General features: G+C 40.3%; 1 protein-coding gene across 3 annotated transcripts in view; it reads left to right on the top strand.

Annotated features, from left to right (window-relative positions):
- Positions 1 to 21,619, top strand: part of LOC128641010 (MAP kinase-interacting serine/threonine-protein kinase 1) — a 284,854-nt gene that overhangs the window by 33,274 nt on the left and 229,961 nt on the right. For 2 of the 3 annotated variants that reach the window (XM_053693522.1, XM_053693527.1), the window contains exon 2: positions 11,351 to 11,832. In XM_053693522.1, the coding sequence (XP_053549497.1) occupies positions 11,415 to 11,832 (418 nt within the window). In that variant the 5' untranslated portion in view covers positions 11,351 to 11,414. Of the gene's footprint in view, positions 1 to 1,006; positions 1,151 to 11,350; positions 11,833 to 21,619 lie in introns of those variants that run through there. The other variant, XM_053693523.1, reaches the window with a different exon arrangement.

Below are 21,619 nucleotides of genomic sequence, written 5' to 3' on the forward strand. Positions count from 1 at the left end.
GAAAATTCAAATGGACTTTTACTTTTATGGCCCATGAAGCTGGGAATGTAAATAGATTTGTGACAATAACAAATTCATACATTTACATAAAATGCAGTGAAATAGTCTTTCAGCAGAAATGAAACTATAATAGCTGATATATGTCCCAGGCATTACACTAAACCCACATTGTTTCTTTCCTGATTCAGATAGAGCATGACATTTTAAATAACGTTCTAATTTACTCCTATTATCAATTTTTCTCTGTTCTTTTGGTATCTTTATTTGAATGTAAACTTAAGAGCCGGCCCATTTTTGGTTCAGCACCTGGATAGTGCTTGCTAATTGGTGGCTAAATGTAACAAACCAATCAGCAAGCTCTACCCAGGTGCTGAACCAAAAATGGGCCAGCTCCTATCCTTACATTCCAGCTTTTTCAAATAAAGATTTCAAGAGAACGAAGAAAAATTGACAATAGGAGTAAATTAGAAAGTTGCTTAAAATTGCCTGCTCTATCTAGATCATGAAAGGAAAAATCTGCGTTTAGTGTCCCTTTCAGCCAACACCCTTTTACATAATAGGACGAGCAGACTGGGGTCTCTTTCTTTCTTTTTGTATAATTTTACTATCTCATTTGATTGCACCAAGAGAATGGATTAATTTGTTTCTGCTGTTTTTAACACAGAGGAACGTTACCTCTCTGGGTAGTAAGACAAGAAATCTGTTTCTTTACCACTTACTCAGTATAATTTAAGCCCTGCAGGAGAGGGACATACTATGTGTAAAACTGACCATCAGAATGCCATGTATCTAAGTAAGATGCCCTATTCCTGTGCATTATAGCAGCTCTAACACACACCACAAGTTGCTTTTAGGAGGGTCGGCTTATCAGTTTAGAACAGAAAGGGAGAAAATGAGCTGAAAGCCAGAGATTAACATACTCTGTGAAGCAGCGCAGTCATCACATCCTCCCTAAAAAAGCCCAGGGATTCCCAAAGGCCAGAAATGTTTGTGTGAAACTTCCTCGGTGCACCCGGAATCCCCACAATGCTCTGTTAAATCCAACTGTTACTCTGTGTCAGAATCCCCCCACAGCTCTATGCTACATATACTGTATATGTACTGCTGCTCTCTTTGTGCCGCACACAGCAGAGGATCTCGTTAACAGGAGGTAAGGAGTTAAACATTATAGTTAGGGACCATGCTTATACCACAGAGGGGCACTTGGCTTTACATTGTGCTGAGTGTAGTTTTCTCATATAGTTATTAAGATATGTTTAGATTTTTTTTTTGCTAGAAGTAGCGCACACTTTTTTTAAAAGCAGTAAAAAACATTTTTAAGTTTATCCATTTTGTACATACTTAGACCAAGGAGAGGTGTAAATTGGAGGCTGGGGGTTAAATAAGAAAATCATAAAGTAGTGGTAGGAAATAAAGATCCCCCACCCTAGTACCACCCAGTTTTAAGGTCTAGAACCTCCACTGCACTGGGCAGAATGTGAGGGGCAGGAGCAGAGTCTGGAGAGGTCCCGCTCATAGCCAAGCAATACTGGTATGGTCTAGTTGTCCTGGGCTAAGTGATCCAGTTGGTTGGTCTGGGTGAGGTATTGGCGCTACTTGGCAGTGTTCGCCCATTCTGGGCAAGGGTTTGGGTAGTCCCAGGTTTCTCTAAAAGAAACAGGAACATATATAGGGAGACAGAGCTCCAAATGTGAGAGGAAACCACAAACTGCCGTATTGTTGAGTTATCTTCATTATGTGTAAAAGTAACACTACCTGCTTTTTAAGTGCAGGGGAGGGAACATGACAAATAAAGTGTGGTTGAAGGACCATAAAACTAGACATTTCAACAACGCATAAAATGTTTCATTATTGAAAGTGAAACATTATTGCAATATACAATCATAATTTATTTTGCTTCCTTTTTTCTGCAAAATACAACTGGAATTTATACTTTCTTCTGTTAAGTGTGATCAGTCCACGGGTCATCATTACTTCTGGGATATTACTCCTCCCCAACAGGAAGTGCAAGAGGATTCACCCAGCAGAGCTGCATATAGCTCCTCCCCTCTACGTCACTCCCAGTCATTCTCTTGCACCCAACGACTAGATAGGATGTGTGAGAGGACTATGGTGATTATACTTAGTTTTATATCTTCAATCAAAAGTTTGTTATTTTAAAATAGCACCGGAGTGTGTTATTACCTCTCTGGCAGAGTTTGAAGAAGAATCTACCAGAGTTTTGCTATGATTTTAGCCGGAGTAGTTAAGATCATATTGCTGTTCTCGGCCATCTGAGGAGTGAGGTAAACTTCAGATCAGGGGACAGCGGGCAGATGAATCTGCATAGAGGTATGTAGCAGTTTTTATTTTCTGACAATGGAATTGATGAGAAAATCCTGCCATACCGATATAATGTCATGTATGTATACTTTACACTTCAGTATTCTGGGGAATGGTACTTCACTAGAATTACACTGTAAGAAATACATAAAGCTGTTTAATAACTAGAGATTATGTTTAACGTTTTTGCTGGAATGTAAAATTGTTTTCATTTGCTGAGGTACTGTGTGAATAAATGTTTGGGCACTATTTTTCCACTTGGCAGTTGCTTAATCTGTTTTTCTGACAGTTTCTGTTATCCCTCACTGCTGTGTGTGAGGGGGAGGGGCCGTTTTTTGGCGCTTTTACTATGCATCAAATATTTCAGTCAGCAACTCATTGTATTCCCTGAATGATCCGGTTCATCTCTACAGAGCTCAAGGGTCTTCAAAACTTATTTTGAGGGAGGTAATTTCTCTCAGCAGAGCTGTGAGAATTATAGTTTGACTGAGATAAAAAACGTTTATTCTGTAATTTGTTTCCTGCTTTCAGAATTTGTTATCTTTGCTAATGGGATTAAACCTTTGCTAAAGTTGTGTTGTTTACAAGGATTGAGGCTATAACTGTTTCAATTTATTAATTTTCAACTGTCATAGATCTTCTGTGCTTCTTAAAGGCACAGTACGTTTTAATATTATTCTAATTGAATTGTATTTCCAAGTTGCAAGTTTATTTGCTAGTGTGTTAAACATGTCTGATTCAGAGGATGATACCTGTGTCATTTGTTGCAATGCCAAAGTGGAGCCCAATAGAAATTTATGTACTAACTGTATTGATGCTACTTTAAATAAAAGTCAATCTGTACAAATTGAACAAATTTCACCAAACAACGAGGGGAGAGTTATGCCGACTAACTCGCCTCACGTGTCAGTACCTACATCTCCCGCTCAGAGGGAGGTGCGTGATATTGTAGCGCCGAGTACATCTGGGCGGCCATTACAAATCACATTACAGGATATGGCTACTGTTATGACTGAGGTTTTGGCTAAATTACCAGAACTAAGAGGTAAGCGTGATCACTCTGGGGTGAGAACAGAGTGCGCTGATAATATTAGGGCCATGTCAGACACTGCGTCACAGGTGGCAGAACATGAGGACGGAGAACTTCATTCTGTGGGTGACGGTTCTGATCCAAACAGACTGGATTCAGATATTTCAAATTTTAAATTTAAACTGGAAAACCTCCGTGTATTACTAGGGGAGGTGTTAGCGGCTCTGAATGATTGTAACACAGTTGCAATACCAGAGAAAATGTGTAGGTTGGATAAATATTTTGCGGTACCGACGAGTACTGAGGTTTTTCCTATACCTAAGAGACTTACTGAAATTGTTACTAAGGAGTGGGATAGACCCGGTGTGCCGTTCTCACCCCCTCCGATATTTAGAAAAATGTTTCCAATAGACGCCACCACAAGGGACTTATGGCAAACGGTCCCTAAGGTGGAGGGAGCAGTTTCTACCTTAGCTAAGCGTACCACTATCCCGGTGGAGGATAGCTGTGCTTTTTCAGATCCAATGGATAAAAAGATAGAGGGTTACCTTAAGAAAATGTTTGTTCAACAAGGTTTTATATTGCAACCCCTTGCATGCATTGCGCCGATCACGGCTGCAGCGGCATTCTGGATTGAGTCTCTGGAAGAGAACATTGGTTCAGCTACTCTGGACGACATTACGGACAGGCTTAGAGTCCTTAAACTAGCTAATTCATTCATTTCGGAGGCCGTAGTACATCTTACTAAACTTACGGCGAAGAATTCAGGATTCGCCATTCAGGCACGCAGGGCGCTGTGGCTAAAATCCTGGTCAGCTGATGTTACTTCTAAGTCTAAATTGCTTAATATACCTTTCAAAGGGCAGACCTTATTCGGGCCCGGGTTGAAAGAGATTATCGCTGACATTACAGGAGGTAAAGGCCATGCCCTGCCTCAGGACAAAGCCAAAGCCAAGACTAGACAGTCTAATTTTCGTTCCTTTCGTAATTTCAAAGCAGGAGCAGCATCAACTTCCTCTGCACCAAAACAGGAAGGAGCTGTTGCTCGCTACAGACAAGGCTGGAAACCTAACCAGTCCTGGAACAAGGGCAAGCAGACTAGGAAACCTGCTGCTGCCCCTAAAACAGCATGAATTGAGGGCCCCCGATCCGGGATCGGATCTAGTGGGGGGCAGACTTTCTCTCTTCGCCCAGGCTTGGGCAAGAGATGTTCAGGATCCCTGGGCGCTAGAGATAATATCTCAGGGATACCTTCTGGACTTCAAATACTCTCCTCCAAGAGAGAGATTTCATCTGTCAAGATTGTCAACAATCCAGACAAAGAAAGAGGCGTTTCTACGCTGCGTACAAGAGCTCTTGTTAATGGGAGTAATCCATCCAGTTCCACGATCGGAACAGGGACAGGGGTTTTACTCAAATCTGTTTGTGGTTCCCAAAAAAGAGGGAACTTTCAGACCAATCCTGGACTTAAAGATCCTAAACAAATTCCTAAGAGTTCCATCGTTCAAGATGGAGACTATTCGGACAATTTTACCTATGATCCAAGAGGGTCAATACATGACCACTGTAGATTTAAAAGATGCTTACCTTCACATACCGATTCACAAAGATCATTATCGGTACCTAAGGTTTGCCTTCCTAGACAGGCATTACCAGTTTGTGGCTCTTCCATTCGGATTGGCTACAGCTCCAAGAATCTTCACAAAGGTTCTGGGTGCTCTTCTGGCGGTACTAAGACCGCGGGGAATCTCGGTAGCTCCATACCTAGACGACATTCTGATACAAGCTTCAAGCTTTCAAACTGCCAAGTCTCATACAGAGTTAGTGCTGGCATTTCTAAGGTCACATGGATGGAAGGTGAACGAAAAGAAAAGTTCACTCGTTCCACTCACAAGAGTTCCCTTCCTGGGGACTCTTATAGATTCTGTAGAAATGAAGATTTACCTGACAGAGGACAGGCTAACAAGACTTCAAAGTGCTTGCCGCACCCTTCATTCCATTCAACACCCGTCAGTGGCTCAATGCATGGAGGTAATCGGCTTAATGGTAGCGGCAATGGACATAGTACCCTTTGCACGCTTACACCTCAGACCACTGCAACTGTGCATGCTAAGTCAGTGGAATGGGGATTACTCAGACTTATCCCCTTCTCTGAATCTGGATCAAGAGACCAGAAATTCTCTTCTATGGTGGCTTTCTCGGCCACATCTGTCCAAGGGGATGCCATTCAGCAGACCAGACTGGACAATTGTAACAACAGACGCCAGCCTTCTAGGTTGGGGTGCCGTCTGGAATTCTCTGAAGGCTCAGGGACAATGGAGTCAGGAGGAGAGTCTCCTGCCAATAAACATTCTGGAATTGAGAGCAGTTCTCAATGCCCTCCTGGCTTGGCCCCAGTTGACAACTCGGGGGTTCATCAGGTTTCAGTCGGACAACATCACGACTGTAGCTTACATCAACCATCAGGGAGGGACAAGAAGCTCCCTAGCTATGATGGAAGTATCAAAGATAATTTGTTGGGCAGAGTCTCACTCTTGCCACCTGTCAGCAATCCACATCCCGGGAGTGGAGAACTGGGAGGCGGATTTCTTAAGTCGTCAGACTTTTCATCCGGGGGAGTGGGAACTTCATCCGGAGGTCTTTGCCCAAATACTTCGACGTTGGGGCAAACCAGAGATAGATCTCATGGCGTCTCGACAGAACGCCAAGCTTCCTCGTTACGGGTCCAGATCCAGGGATCCAGGAGCAGTCCTGATAGATGCTCTGACAGCACCTTGGGACTTCAGGATGGCTTACGTGTTTCCACCCTTCCTGTTGCTTCCTCGATTGATTGCCAGAATCAAACAAGAGAGAGCATCAGTGATTCTAATAGCACCTGCGTGGCCACGCAGGACTTGGTATGCAGACCTGGTGGACATGTCATCCTGTCCACCTTGGTCTCTACCTCTGAAACAGGACCTTCTGATACAGGGTCCCTTCAAACATCAAAATCTAACTTCTCTGAAGCTGACTGCTTGGAAATTGAACGCTTGATTTTATCAAGACGTGGATTTTCTGAGTCAGTTATTGATACCTTAATACAGGCTAGGAAACCTGTTACCAGAAAGATTTACCATAAGATATGGCGTAAATACCTATATTGGTGTGAATCCAAAGGTTACTCTTGGAGTAAGGTTAGGATTCCTAGGATATTGTCTTTTCTACAAGAAGGTTTAGAAAAGGGTTTATCTGCTATTTCATTAAAGGGACAGATCTCAGCTCTGTCCATTCTGTTACACAAACGTCTGTCAGAAGTTCCTGACGTCCAGGCTTTTTGTCAGGCTTTGGCCAGAATTAAGCCTGTGTTTAAAACTGTTGCTCCACCATGGAGTTTAAACCTTGTTCTTAATGTTTTACAGGGCGTTCCGTTTGAACCCCTTCATTCCATTGATATAAAGTTGTTATCTTGGAAAGTTCTATTTTTAATGGCTATTTCCTCGGCTCGAAGAGTCTCTGAATTATCAGCCTTACATTGTGATTCTCCTTATTTGATTTTTCATTCGGATAAGGTAGTCCTGCGTACTAAACCTGGGTTCTTACCTAAGGTAGTTACTAACAGGAATATCAATCAAGAGATTGTTGTTCCTTCTTTATGCCCAAATCCTTCTTCAAAGAAGGAACGTCTACTGCACAACCTGGATGTAGTCCGTGCTCTAAAATTTTACTTACAGGCAACTAAGGAATTTCGACAAACGTCTTCTCTGTTTGTCATTTACTCTGGGCAGAGGAGAGGTCAAAAAGCTTCCGCTACCTCTCTTTCTTTTTGGCTTCGTAGCATAATTCGTTTAGCTTATGAGACTGCTGGACAGCAGCCTCCTGAAAGAATTACAGCTCATTCTACTAGAGCTGTGGCTTCCACTTGGGCCTTCAAGAATGAGGCCTCTGTTGAACAGATTTGCAAGGCTGCAACTTGGTCTTCGCTTCATACTTTTTCCAAATTTTACAAATTTGACACTTTTGCTTCATCGGAGGCTATTTTTGGGAGAAAGGTTCTTCAGGCAGTGGTTCCTTCTGTATAAAGAGCCTGCCTATCCCTCCCGTCATCCGTGTACTTTTGCTTTGGTATTGGTATGCCAGAAGTAATGATGACCCGTGGACTGATCACACTTAACAGAAGAAAACATAATTTATGCTTACCTGATAAATTCCTTTCTTCTGTAGTGTGATCAGTCCACGGCCCGCCCTGTTTTTAAGGCAGGTAAATATTTTTTAATTTATACTCCAGTCACCACTTCACCCTTGGCTTTTCCTTTCTCGTTGGTCCTTGGTCGAATGACTGGGAGTGACGTAGAGGGGAGGAGCTATATGCAGCTCTGCTGGGTGAATCCTCTTGCACTTCCTGTTGGGGAGGAGTAATATCCCAGAAGTAATGATGACCCGTGGACTGATCACACTACAGAAGAAAGGAATTTATCAGGTAAGCATAAATTATGTTTTTCCAACGTTCTCTCAAGGAAGCTTGGGTTAATACTTTTACCTCATTTTCTGTGAGCCAGTTTACCCACTGGGTAGTTTAGGTCTGAATATTATTACATTATGTATAAATATATATTTAATCAAATCATTGTATCGTGTGGCTAATCATTGTTTTGTGCCGCTAATCATTGTTTTGTGCCGCTAATCATTGTTTTGTGCCGCTAGCCATTGTATTGTGCCGCTAACCATTATATTGTGCCGCTAATCATTGTTTTGTACAGCTAACCATTATATTGTGCCGCTAATCATTGTATTGTGCCGCTAATCATTGTATTGTGCCGCTAATCATTGTATTGTGCCGCTAATCATTGTATTGTGCCGCTAATCATTGTATTGTGCTGCTAATCATTGTATTGTGCTGCTAGTTATTGTATTGTGCCGCTAATCATTGTATTGTGCCGCTAACCATTATATTGTGCCGCTAATCATTGTATTGTGCCGCTAATCATTGTATTGTGCCGCTAATCATTGTATTGTGCCGCTAATCATTGTATTGTGCCGCTAATCATTGTATTGTGCTGCTAGTTATTGTATTGTGCCGCTAATCATTGTATTGTGCCGCTAACCATTATATTGTGCCGCTAATCATTGTATTGTGCCGCTAATCATTGTATTGTGCCGCTAGTCATTGTATTTTGCTGCTAATCATTGTATTGTGCCACTGATCATTGTATTGTGACTAATCATTGTATTGTGCCGCTAATCATTGTATTTTGCTGCTAATCATTGTATTGTGCCACTGATCATTGTATTGTGCATCTAATTGTTGTATTGTGCCACTAATTATTGTATTGTGCCGCTAACCATTGTATTGTGCCGCTAACCATTGTATTGTGCCGCTAACCATTGTAATGTGCCGCTAACCATTGTAATGTGCCGCTAACCATTGTAATGTGCCGCTAATCATTGTATTGTGCCGCTAATCATTGTAATGTGCCGCTAATCATTGTATTGTGCCCGGTGCCGCTAATCATTGTAATGTGCCGCTAATCATTGTATTGTGCCGCTAATCATTGTATTGTGCCACTGATCATTGTATTGTGACTAATCATTGTATTGTGCCACTGATCATTGTATTGTGCATCTAATCGTTGTATTGTGCATCTAATCGTTGTATTGTGCATCTAATCGTTGTATTGTGCCGCTAACCATTGTATTGTGCCGCTAATCATTGTATTGTGCCGCTAACCATTGTAATGTGCCGCTAACCATTGTAATGTGCCGCTAATCATTGTATTGTGCCGCTAATCATTGTAATGTCCCGCTAATCATTGTATTGTTCCCGGTGCCACTAATCATTGTATTATGCCGCTAATCATTGTATTGTGTCGCTAATCATTGTAATGTGCCGCTAATCATTGTAATGTGCTGCTAATTATTCTATTGTGCCACTAATCATTCTATTGTGCCGCTAATCATGGTATTGTGCCACTAACCATTATATTGTGCCACTAATCATTGTAATGTGTCGCTAATCATTGTAATATGCCGCTAACCATTGTATTGTGCCGCTAATCATTGTAATGTGCCACTAATCATTGTAATGTGTCGCTAATCATTGTATTGTGCCGCTAATTACTTTATTGTGCTGCTAATTACTGTATTGTGCAGCTAACCATTATATTGTGCCGCTAATCATTGTATTGTGCAGCTAATCATTGTATTGTGCCACTAATCATTCTATTGTGCCGCTAATCATTGTAATGTGCCGCTAATCATTGTAATGTGCCGCTAATCATTGTATTGTGCCACTAACCATTGTATTGTGCCGCCAATCATTGTAGTGTGTAGCTAATCATTGTAATATGCCGCTAACCATTGTATTGTGCCGCTAATCATTGTAATGTGCCGCTAATCATTGTAATATGCCACTAATCATTGTAATGTGCCGCTAATCATTGTATTGTGTCGCTAATCATTGTATTGTCGCTAATCATTGTAATATGCCGCTAATCATTGTAATATGCCACTAATCATTGTAATGTGCCGCTAATCATTGTAATGTGCTGCTAATCATTGTATTGTGCCGCTAATCATTGTAATGTGCCGCTAATCATTGTAATGTGCCGCTAACCATTGTATTGTGCCGCTAATCATTGTAATATGCCACTAATCATTGTAATGTGCCGCTAATCATTGTAATGTGCTGCTAATCATTGTATTGTGCCGCTAATCATTGTAATGTGTCGCTAATCATTGTAATATGCCGCTAACCATTGTATTGTGCCGCTAATCATTGTAATATGCCACTAATCATTGTAATGTGCCGCTAATCATTGTAATGTGCTGCTAATCATTGTAATGTGTCGCTAATCATTGTATTGTGCCGCTAATCATTGTAATATGTCACTAATCATTGTAATATGCCGCTAACCATTGTATTGTGCCGCTAATCATTGTAATATGCCACTAATCATTGTAATGTGCTGGTAATCATTGTATTGTAAAGTTGTTTAAAGTAGCACTGAAGTCAAAATTAAACTTTCATGATTCAGCTGGAGCATGCAATTAAAAAAACAAAACCTTTCCAATTCATTTCCATTATCTAAATGTGCACAATCCTTTTTATATGCACAATTTTTGCGGCACCAGGTTCTACTTAGCATGTGCAAGAGTGCACAATTTATATGTATATGCATTTTGTGATTGGCCGATGGATGTCACATGATTCAGGAAAAAATGATACAATTCTACCATAATCCTTTAAAATGTCATTCTCTAGTTCAGTGTTTTTCAACTAGTGTGCCATGAGAGATCCTCAGGTGTGCCGCGGCAGACTGACAACAGTGTGACATATTTTTTAAACTTTGCTTGTTTTTTACTCCCAGTGCAGGGGTAGTTTGTAGGAGGCATGGCATAACAACACAATACATACAGTATGTGTGTGTTTGTGTGTATGTGTATATATATATATATGCTGTATCAGGCTACAATGTGTGATTTTTTTTAAATTTTGGGATGGTGGTGTGCCACAGGATTTTTTTATGTAAAAAAGTGTTCCACTGCAAAAAAAAGGTTAAAAATCACTGCTCTAGTTAGTCCATTTAAAGGGACATAAAATTAAAAAATATTCTTTTATGATTCAGATCATGAAGGTGACGTTTAACAACTTTCTGATTTACTTCTATTACATTTTCTTCATTCTTCATATTCTTTGTTGGAGGAACAGCTATGCACTAGTGAGAACTAGTGGTAACCCAACGAAAAGAGATATTTGTGTGCAGCATAACTGATCCTGAACCTACCTAGATATGCTTTTTAAATAAGGATACCAAGAGAATGAAACAAATTGGGTAATAGATATAAATTGGAAAATTGTTTAACATCACACGTATTGTCTGAATTATTAAAGAAACAAATTGGGTTTCATGTCCCTTTAAGTTCACTTTTTAATTTACTGTCTCTTTAATTTTGAACATTATTTTTTCTGTTTGTGTCATTTATAATATATTTATCAGTTGCATTGATTTGTTTCCTCCCCAGGTGTTGAATTGCAGTCACAGAGTTCCCATAGCTCACTTCTTAATGTTGTGATCTCAGGACAGCGATGGCTTTGTGCCTGAATCAGGTATTTAATAAAGACAAGACTTTCCGCCCCAGGAAGAAGTTCGAGCCGGGAACACAGCGCTTTGAGCTGTACAAGAAAGCTCAGGCCTCTCTCAAGTCTGGCCTGGACTTAAAGACTGTGGTTCAGCTACCCCCGGGCGAGAATATCAATGACTGGATCGCTGTGCACCTTGTGGACTTTTTCAATAGAATCAATTTGATCTACGGCACCATGTCAGAGTTCTGCACAGAGAAGAGCTGCCCTATCATGTCTGGGGGTCTCAGATATGAATACAGGTGGCAGGATGAATACAAATACAGGAAGCCCACCAAGGTCTCTGCCCCGCTCTATATGAACATGCTGATGGAGTGGATTGAAACCTTAATTAACAATGAGGACATCTTCCCTACCAGAATGGGTGAGCGTTTGGTCTGGGAGCAAAATAAAGGGTCTTTTCAATATATGCATCGTATACATCTGTACTTAAAGGGGCATGAAAGACAAGAATAGACTCCCATTACAATGCACAATTATAAAACGTCTGTTATAAAATTTAACCCTTTTTTTAATCTTTTATTGAAACTTAGCTTTCCCCCCCCCCATAAGAGCATACTAACGGCTAGATTTAGAGTTCGGCGGTAGATGGGCTGTTAACGCCACGCGTGTTTTATGTCTAACGCACGGCATTGTTTGACTCCGGTATTTAGAGTTAATATAAGACCATCTAACGATGCTCCTAACGCGTGTATGTCACACGCGTAATCCTGCCCGCGTTAGACAGTCTCCCATAGAGATCAATGGGAAAGGCAAAAAATAGCTTTTTTTACCTAACACTCGATCTCGCGAGAATACGCACAGCTCGGTCATATGACGCATACCACATCATGCACAACAATAACACGCCGCAAATGTCACAACATCAATCAATCAACAAAGCACACAAGCATTACACATTCACAAGCGGGGGAAGTTTTAATACTATTTATACGGGGAATACGCATATACTTTAAGATGCGGAAAATCGCACAATAACAACAAGGATTAAAAAATATATACATACACTAAAAAAAAAATCGCATTCAATATCATTATATATTATGAAAAACATACATATACAACACTTCACGAAGAACACACCATCGCAAATTCACATTTAAAAAGAATACTATTGGACAATGTTAGAGAAAACGACCACTATGACATCATCGCATTCTACACATTCCACAAATACCAACTCAAAATGAGCATGCGCAAATTAACACACCTAATACACATTGCAATAATATTAATTGCTAATAAAGCACACCTGAACACTAATTACAATGGAAATTGGGACATCATTAAACATTTACACAGGGTATATAAGCACCACACAAGCAGGGCTTCTTTGACTGTGTTGCTGGTGGGTCTTTGGAGATTTAAGAATAGAGATTTTGCGATTTTTTGAGAGTGAGTTAGTGTTAGTGTGAGAGAGTCAGTTGGTAGTGTTAGCGTGAGAGAGTCAGTTGGTAGTGTTAGCGTGAGAGAGTCAGTTGGTAGTGTTAGCGTGAGATAGTCAGTTGGTAGTGTTAGCGTGAGAGAGTGAGTGAGTTAGTGGGAGTTAGCGGGAGTGGGAGAGAGTCTGTTAGTGGGAGCGTGAGTGAGTTAGTGGGAGTTATTAGTGATAGTTGTTAGTGTGAGCGTCAGTTAGTGGTAGTTAGTGAGCGTTAGTGGGAGTGTTTGTTATTGAGAATTAGAAGTAGTGTTAGTTAGCGAGCGAGTGATTTATCTGTACACTTAACACATTTACACGCAAACACATTCAATACATACATACACTTATCAATAACACTACATACACTCCATACCCCCTACCCCCTCATACTACACTCCATACCCCATTCCTTGTAGTCCCATTCCCTTTCATCCCATTTACTCTTATCCCATACCCCATACCCATCCCATACCCATCCCCTAGTTACATTTAGTTTACATATCCTCCTTTTAGTCTTATTCTTTTCGTTTATTTAAATACTCCTTACCCTCTTTGTTTTTTTTTACATCCCTCACACTTTAAGCACCTTTTTTGTCTTTTTAGTTCTTTATTTTGACCCCCTTTCATTTCATCACACTCACTTTTTTTTTATTATTTGGGGTTTAGTTTAGGGAGGAGATGGAGGCCAGGCAGGGGACAGGTAGAGGGGGGAGTAGAGGGAGGGGGAGAGGAACAGGGCAGGAAGGGGGGCAGGAAGGGGGGCAGGAAGCGGGGGTGGAAGCGGTGGGTGGACCCAGCCACTTGGTTCAAGATGACCAAGTGGCTGGGCCCAGTGGCGGTCAGAGTAGGGCTTCACAGTCCGGGAAACAGAGGGCATCGTCACAGGGGAAGGCCAAGGCGACTAGGGAGGCGAGGTTTACGATGGAGGAGAAGGAGGCCCTCGTAGAGGCCTATATGGCCAGGTATAGGATGCTGCAGCACCAGAAGACTACCCCGACTGACAGGAGGAGGCTCTGGAACGAGATTCGGAATGCAGTCAATGCAGTGGGTTGCCGGAACCGGGATATGGATTCCATCAAACATCGGTACCGGGACTGTAAACTTGAACTTAAAAAAAAGTTAAGCCTGGAGGCCCGACATGCCGCAGGGACCGGTGGCGGCCCTGCCCTTGAAATGGAGTACTGCAGATGGGAGGAAATGTTGCGGCCCAGCATCTCCGAGGTGGAAGTAGTCGGTATCGGAGGAATCGATACCGGGAACCTGCCACTCTCATCTGACGGTAAGCTCATTGAACAATAATTTCACATACGAATGTATTTCAATGGACACTATACGCAAACATTTACTTTCATGATTGAGGTAGCGAATACAATTTGACAAAACATTCAAATGTACTTATATTACATAATTTGATTCATTCTTGAGATATATTTTAATGAAGAAATAGCCATGCACACGGTGAAACAATCACAGGAGGCAGCTATATTCAGCTAACAATCAGAATCTTATAAACATATTTAGATATGCTTTTCAGCAAAGAATATCCAGAGAATGAAGCTAATTAGATAACAAAAGTACATTCGAAAGTTGATACTAAATGTATGCTTATAAATCATGAAAGATAAAACATTGGGTTTCATGTGTTAAGGATCCGATTAATGCTATTACGCTGTTTACACGCATTCTATTACTTATCGGTTACATCAGTATCTAGGCTATAGGTTAGGTGTGCATTTAAACAGACTGAAAACAAACGCAAAAACATTCACATTGACCAGATATCACAAACACTGTTTAGAAAAAGCGGAAATATAATTGATTGTTTGTTAGATTTCAAAGTGGATTAATGATTCTGCATTTGTAATTGTATCGTAAGCTAAGTCATTTAAACCTTTATTTGCAAATATGCTAATATATACATTTCTTTTTTTTTTTTTTTTTAATATACAGAGTCTGGGGACGAGGCAGCACAGCCTCCTGCATCTCCCCGGGATGAGAGTGGTGGTGAGGAATTCCCACTTCGGAGGGAAGAGGCCCCCCGTGACGAACAGCGCACGGGAGATGATCAAGAGGCCCCGGAAGCACAGGAGGATGCCGCTGAACCCGCGGAACCCGAGGTCCCTCAAAGACCCGCACTCCGCCGTGCACGGGCACCCCGCCGTGCACGGGTTCAACAGGCACAACAAGAAGAAATAGCGGAGGTGCGGGTTCTACTGGAGTACATAGACCAGATGCGTACCTCCCGGATAGAAAACATAGAAGGACGACGCAGAATACTTGATGGGCAGAATCAAATAATTCAAGGCCAAAACGAAATAATCAGTATACTGAATACAATACAAGAAGGACAAACAAGAATGTTCAATCTTCATCAGGAAATGTTCACATTTTTCCGGGAGGCGCATGCTGGTCTACCTCCTGTTGCTGGGCCTCTTGTTGCTGGGCCTCTTGTTGCTGGGCCTCTTGCTGCTGGGCCATCTCCTCCTGCCGGCCCATCTCATCCTCCTCCTCCTCCTCAGCCATCTTCTCCTCCTCCTCCTCAGCCATCTTCTCCTCCTCCTCCTCAGCCATCTACTCCTCACCTTGGTCGTCCCAGTACTCTTCCTTCCACTCCTCCCACAACAGCTCCAAGGAGGACTCTTCGGAGTCGGCAGTTGCCTCTCCCAGAGCCTCAGCCCCGTGGGAAGAGGGGAAGGAAGAGGAAGTAAGTATTTTTTTCCATCTTAAATTTTTTTTTTTGGGTAATGGATAGGTATGTGATGATGTGGTTTTCATACACTTGTGGACCACACTCTGTATATAATCGACTTCTATGGGACCGGGTCCATGGAGGAAGATTCTTTGCAGAGTGTGGGTTATAAGTGTGTGAAAACCACATCATCACATACCTATCCTTGTTCATGATATTGATTGGTTTCTGTGATGTGATGTCCAAACTGTTTCCCGAATCGCTAACTAAATTACCATAACAATTATCCATGATGGCATATTACTGTTTGAATGCCAATAACACAGCTTAAAGGGACAGTCAGAAAATTATTGATTACAAAGAAAACACTGTATTACGCATTATAAAGTTTGAAACAACAAAACATGGAGAAATACATGTGTGACTTATGTGCTTACCCTTGTATCTATGACTATGAAAAATGACCACTTATTTGTTGTTCTGACATAACAACATTTTAGATATCAATGATCAATACATGGTCAATAATATGCTGTATGAGCACAAGATTTTACATATACAAATGCTATCCAAATGCCCTCTAGTGCTCAAATTGTATAATGATTACAAGCACTCTTCAAGATTTAAGAAATGAGCACACCAACCTCATAGGTTTAGATAGCAAATTTAGATAGCAAATGTTCAATTGTTGAGAAACATTTGATATCCTTGTTATTACAGAATTGACTTTTCGAATAATGTTAAAAAAATTTTTTTCGAAACTGTCCCTTTAACAACATTACATATGCTAACACATTTTAAGCTTGTTGCTATATCTACATGTACTTTGTCAAAAAAAATATTTGAAAATCACATTTATATTGACGTGTTAAATAAAGTCTATTTTCTTTAAGAGACATTATTGTGTTAATATTTTATTGTAACTATTTTTATTTTAACAATGAATATGGTTTAAAGTCCTTTTAGGAGTGGGGGGGTGAAATATGCTAACAAAAATATATTTGAAGATTAAACTATGTGGATCTCATACATGATACAAAAAAACAACATTTGCATTCAAGGGACAGTATCCTATATTTTTTACATAACTGTATGTAATAGACACTACTACAAACAACAAGATTAACATATACTGATAGCAATATTAAAAAGCTTCAAACACTTGCAAATAAAATAGGGTTAGCTATATTTTAAATATAGATGAACCACCATTACAACCGTAAAACACAATACCCCATCATTAACATATGAAAAGAACCTTTACACAAACTGGACAAAGCTGGAGATGGTACTCACATGAAACTCATTGGCTTTGCGAGGAGTAAGAAAATTACTTACATTTTCTTACAACACAAGACAAAATAAACCTATTGGTTAAACAATGGACTATCTAACTAGAGACAAAATCAAATATTTTTATTTATAATGTGAGTGTCTAATGAACCTTTCATAAAATATACAACGAAATTACATTTAGAAGAAGTCGGCATCATATATTTAGCATATGATAAATGCATATTGATTACTTTATTCAAACACAATAGCGCATATTTATTAATTAGATATGTTCAACATTAAACACAACATTAATTTTTAAGAAAAAGGAACATTGTTGACAAACATATTAAACATGGACTGTAGAGATTTGCACTTGCCTAGAAATATCCTATGCATGAAAACATTTTGCTTTCGTTCGTTGATTCAACCAGACATCCAGCAAAAGAGAATGTGTTGGTCTTTATCAGCTACGGGTCAACAATGTAACATGATGCAAATAATACATATTCGCAAGCTTTTTAAAATTGCATGCAGTCACAAACGTTTTTAACGTGCACAAATATTGCGGGACTACGCAATCCAATCACACGTTTTTTTAACTTTACATGTGCCGTCTTAACATGGCGCTTCCTTGATCACGTAAGAACGCCATCCAATGAAAGGCACATTATTGATCACGTAAGAACGCCCAAAAAAAAAAGGCGCATCCTTGATCGCGTCAAAACGCAATCCAATAAAAGGCATATTCCTGATCACGTAAGAACGTCAGTCAATACAAGGAATCATTGGACAGCCTGGCAGGTGACGTCTTAAGCAACATGGCGCATCCGAGATCGCTGAAAAACCGCAGACAATACAAGGACTCAGTGACATCTTGGCATATCATTAAGAAACGTATTTATATTTTAGGAACTAGTATGTGTGTAGATTGCTATCTAGGAATGTCACCAAATTATGAATCATCTTTTCGGACTTGACTGTCCCTTGAACTATAGCTATGGTGTATATCTTTAACATTTAAAAGATACACATGAGAAATACATATGCCATTGATGTTTTAAGATATCTTTGGATTGTTGTTGAATAACAATAGTTATACATGTATTGATTAAACGTGTCATTTATTCAAGTTTAATTATGGTCAGCCTACCTATAGCCATATATGGGAGGAGATGTATTTTGTTAACATATTAGTTAACTAATATTCATCATCTACATTATTTGTATTACACACAGAGATTGATTTGGTTACACTTTGACAATAATATAGATTTGAAAATGAAATACAGGTGCTGTCAACATTACAATAAGATTGTTTATTAATAAAACTATATGTCCTTGTTCTTGTAAAAAGGACAAAAACGCTTTACAAATGGAAATACATTCATTTACAATAGTGATCAACATCACTTAAAGGGACATTATTTTGTTTTTAAAAAGAGCATACACATAGTCAATACTATTTAAATAAAATGAACACTTTACAGGGATTATATCATTGTATCAATACTCAGATCATTTGGTAAAGGTGCATCAATTCATGCAGAGTTTATAAATACACACATGGATATGAACATTTAAATATACATATATACACAAATACAAAAATATATATACATATATAAAGAAATTACTCTGCTAATCATAATCAGGCAATGATAGAGCTAAGAGAAAATAATATAAACACAAATAATAAGATTACATTGGAGATGTTAATCTTAAAGTCATTTACTATTGTCTTACATATATGATTTCATTATAACAAATAGATTTGTTAGGTCCCTTTAAGGATAAACAACATAAACTAGAGCTTGCAAAAAATAACAGGAAGAATGAGGACAAAGATTTGTGAAATAAAATTTATTTTATTAGTATGTAAGAAAACATACACAACGTTTATAAATAATCTTGTAAAAATAAGGAATATATGAGCCATATGACAAGGTAACACAGTGCATCACAGTCCATGAAGAGAGTTGCCAAGGGCCAGCATAGCCCCATTGGAGACACATGGCAAGGTAACACAGTGCATCACAGTCCATGAAGAGAGTTGCCAAGGGCCAGCATAGCCTCATTGGAGACACATGACAAGGTAACACAGTGCATCACAGTCCATGAAGAGAGTTGCCAAGGGCCAGCATAGCCCCATTGGAGACACATGGCAAGGTAACACAGTGCATCACAGTCCATGAAGAGAGTTGCCAAGGGCCAGCATAGCCCCATTGGAGACACATGGCAAGGTAACACAGTGCATCACAGTCCATGAAGAGAGTTGCCAAGGGCCAGCATAGCCTCATTGGAGACACATGACAAGGTAACACAGTGCATCACAGTCCATGAAGAGAGTTGCCAAGGGCCAGCATAGCCCCATTGGAGACACATGGCAAGGTAACACAGTGCATCACAGTCCATGAAGAGAGTTGCCAAGGGCCAGCATAGCCCCATTGGAGACACATGACAAGGTAACACAGTGCATCACAGTCCATGAAGAGAGTTGCCAAGGGCCAGCATAGCCCCATTGGAGACACATGGCAAGGTAACACAGTGCATCACAGTCCATGAAGAGAGTTGCCAAGGGCCAGCATAGCCTCATTGGAGACACATGACAAGGTAACACAGTGCATCACAGTCCATGAAGAGAGTTGCCAAGGGCCAGCATAGCCCCATTGGAGACACATGGCAAGGTAACACAGTGCATCACAGTCCATGAAGAGAGTTGCCAAGGGCCAGCATAGCCCCATTGGAGACACATGACAAGGTAACACAGTGCATCACAGTCCATGAAGAGAGTTGCCAAGGGCCAGCATAGCCCCATTGGAGACACATGGCAAGGTAACACAGTGCATCACAGTCCATGAAGAGAGTTGCCAAGGGCCAGCATAGCCTCATTGGAGACACATGACAAGGTAACACAGTGCATCACAGTCCATGAAGAGAGTTGCCAAGGGCCAGCATAGCCCCATTGGAGACACATGGCAAGGTAACACAGTGCATCACAGTCCATGAAGAGAGTTGCCAAGGGCCAGCATAGCCTCATTGGAGACACATGACAAGGTAAAAGAGTGCAACAGGCACAACAAAAAACTGATAAAAAGGCCAAATGGCAACAATATAAATACAAATTCAACATGTGGACAGAGGATTATTATCTGCCACCATGGAGCATATCCAGATCCTCCACTTACTGGTCATCCTCTTCATTGTCCTGTGCATGTCCAGCTCCAGATTCAGGCCTTGAACGTAATTGCATAATTTCACGCAGAGTCAAGTCCTGAACCCGGAGCTGGGCCTGCATGGTGTCGTTCATCCCTCTCAGGACAGCTGCGTTCCTCAACACGGCCTGCTCTACTCTTGCTATCCCTTCTAGCATGAGCCATGCTGAGTCACAGCCTAAAATAAAATAAAAATTAATATTAAGGATAATTACACAACAGAATAAAAGATTTTAATACATACATTGTCATCATAAAGACAAATAATTATTTACATCAATTATTTTTCATATATTCTTTACACATGAATTAGGTTATTCAGACAGACAGAAATCATTAAAGGCTCATGTTACTCAAACATGTTGAACCCTTTAATTGGTTTTAGATGATCCACTTATACAGCTTGAGTGTATCAAATCTTGTTAAAGGATTTACATTGTACTTACATCAGCAATTTAAAAATTCAATTTAGACTGTGGTAGGCACACATATCCTTAAACATTTTGGCATTGAGGACAAGCTGTGTAAACATAGCAACCAGAAGAAATTACATTCCCACTGGGTTAGACAAGAGATAATGTATCCACATTTGGACATAAAATTTTGGATCCAAGTAGTGGTGTTTGGTATATGTAGTGATATCCAATTAAAGGGACACTGAACCTAAATATTTAATGGACTGATTCAGATAGAGCATGACATGACAAATCTTTAGAAATTACACATATTCATTATATGTTTTAATTGTCAAGCTATATTTTGAATGCAAGAATGTTGGTTTTTATGGAAGCCAATATTTGTTTATGAACCTTGTTTGTGCATGCTGGTTGATGGATACATTCATCCAACAATAAAGAAATGATGGCCACATTTATTTTATTGTTTAAACTAATTATAGGAATAAGTTGTTTTCAATAAATATATCAAGAGAATGACGAATAATTCATAAGAGTATTCTATTATACATTGGCTTAACATTGCATGCTGGATTTGAATCACAATTTAACCAATTTAACTTCACTGTACCTTTAAGTATCTTATAAAGTGTATTTAGAATGATACTTACAGCTGTGCCTGGGAAGGACAATCTGACACCCAGGACAATGAAGGTTTAAACAGGGGGGAGGGATGGGATTGGCTCGGGGAGGGATGGGAATGGCTTGGGGAGTGGTGAGCTGCTGCTCCAGGGTAGGCCGTACAGCTGGGGAGTGGGGAGTTTGGGTCTGGGCAGCTGTACGGGCCAGAATACGGGGAGAGCGGCGAAGGGGGGTGTATGGGCGTTTTTTGGGAGGGACAGGATATGAAATATGGGAAGGGCTGGCAGTGGTCGGGGCATGGTCATGGGTTTGGTGATGGGAAGGGCTCTGGGTGTGTGCAGAGGTGTGGCCATGGTCAGGGGTGTGTGCACGGGGAGGGGTCTGTGACTGGGCAGGGGCGGAATCCAGATGACCAGAAGTGGTGGATCCATCTGAAAATGTAAAAGAAATATATTAACATCTCATACATCCTGACATCAAATCAACGCATTTAAAATTGATTATGTTTTCAATAT

The sequence above is a fragment of the Bombina bombina genome, chromosome 10, assembly GCF_027579735.1.
Source record: "Bombina bombina isolate aBomBom1 chromosome 10, aBomBom1.pri, whole genome shotgun sequence".
In the NCBI taxonomy this organism is placed as follows: Eukaryota; Metazoa; Chordata; class Amphibia; order Anura; family Bombinatoridae; genus Bombina; species Bombina bombina.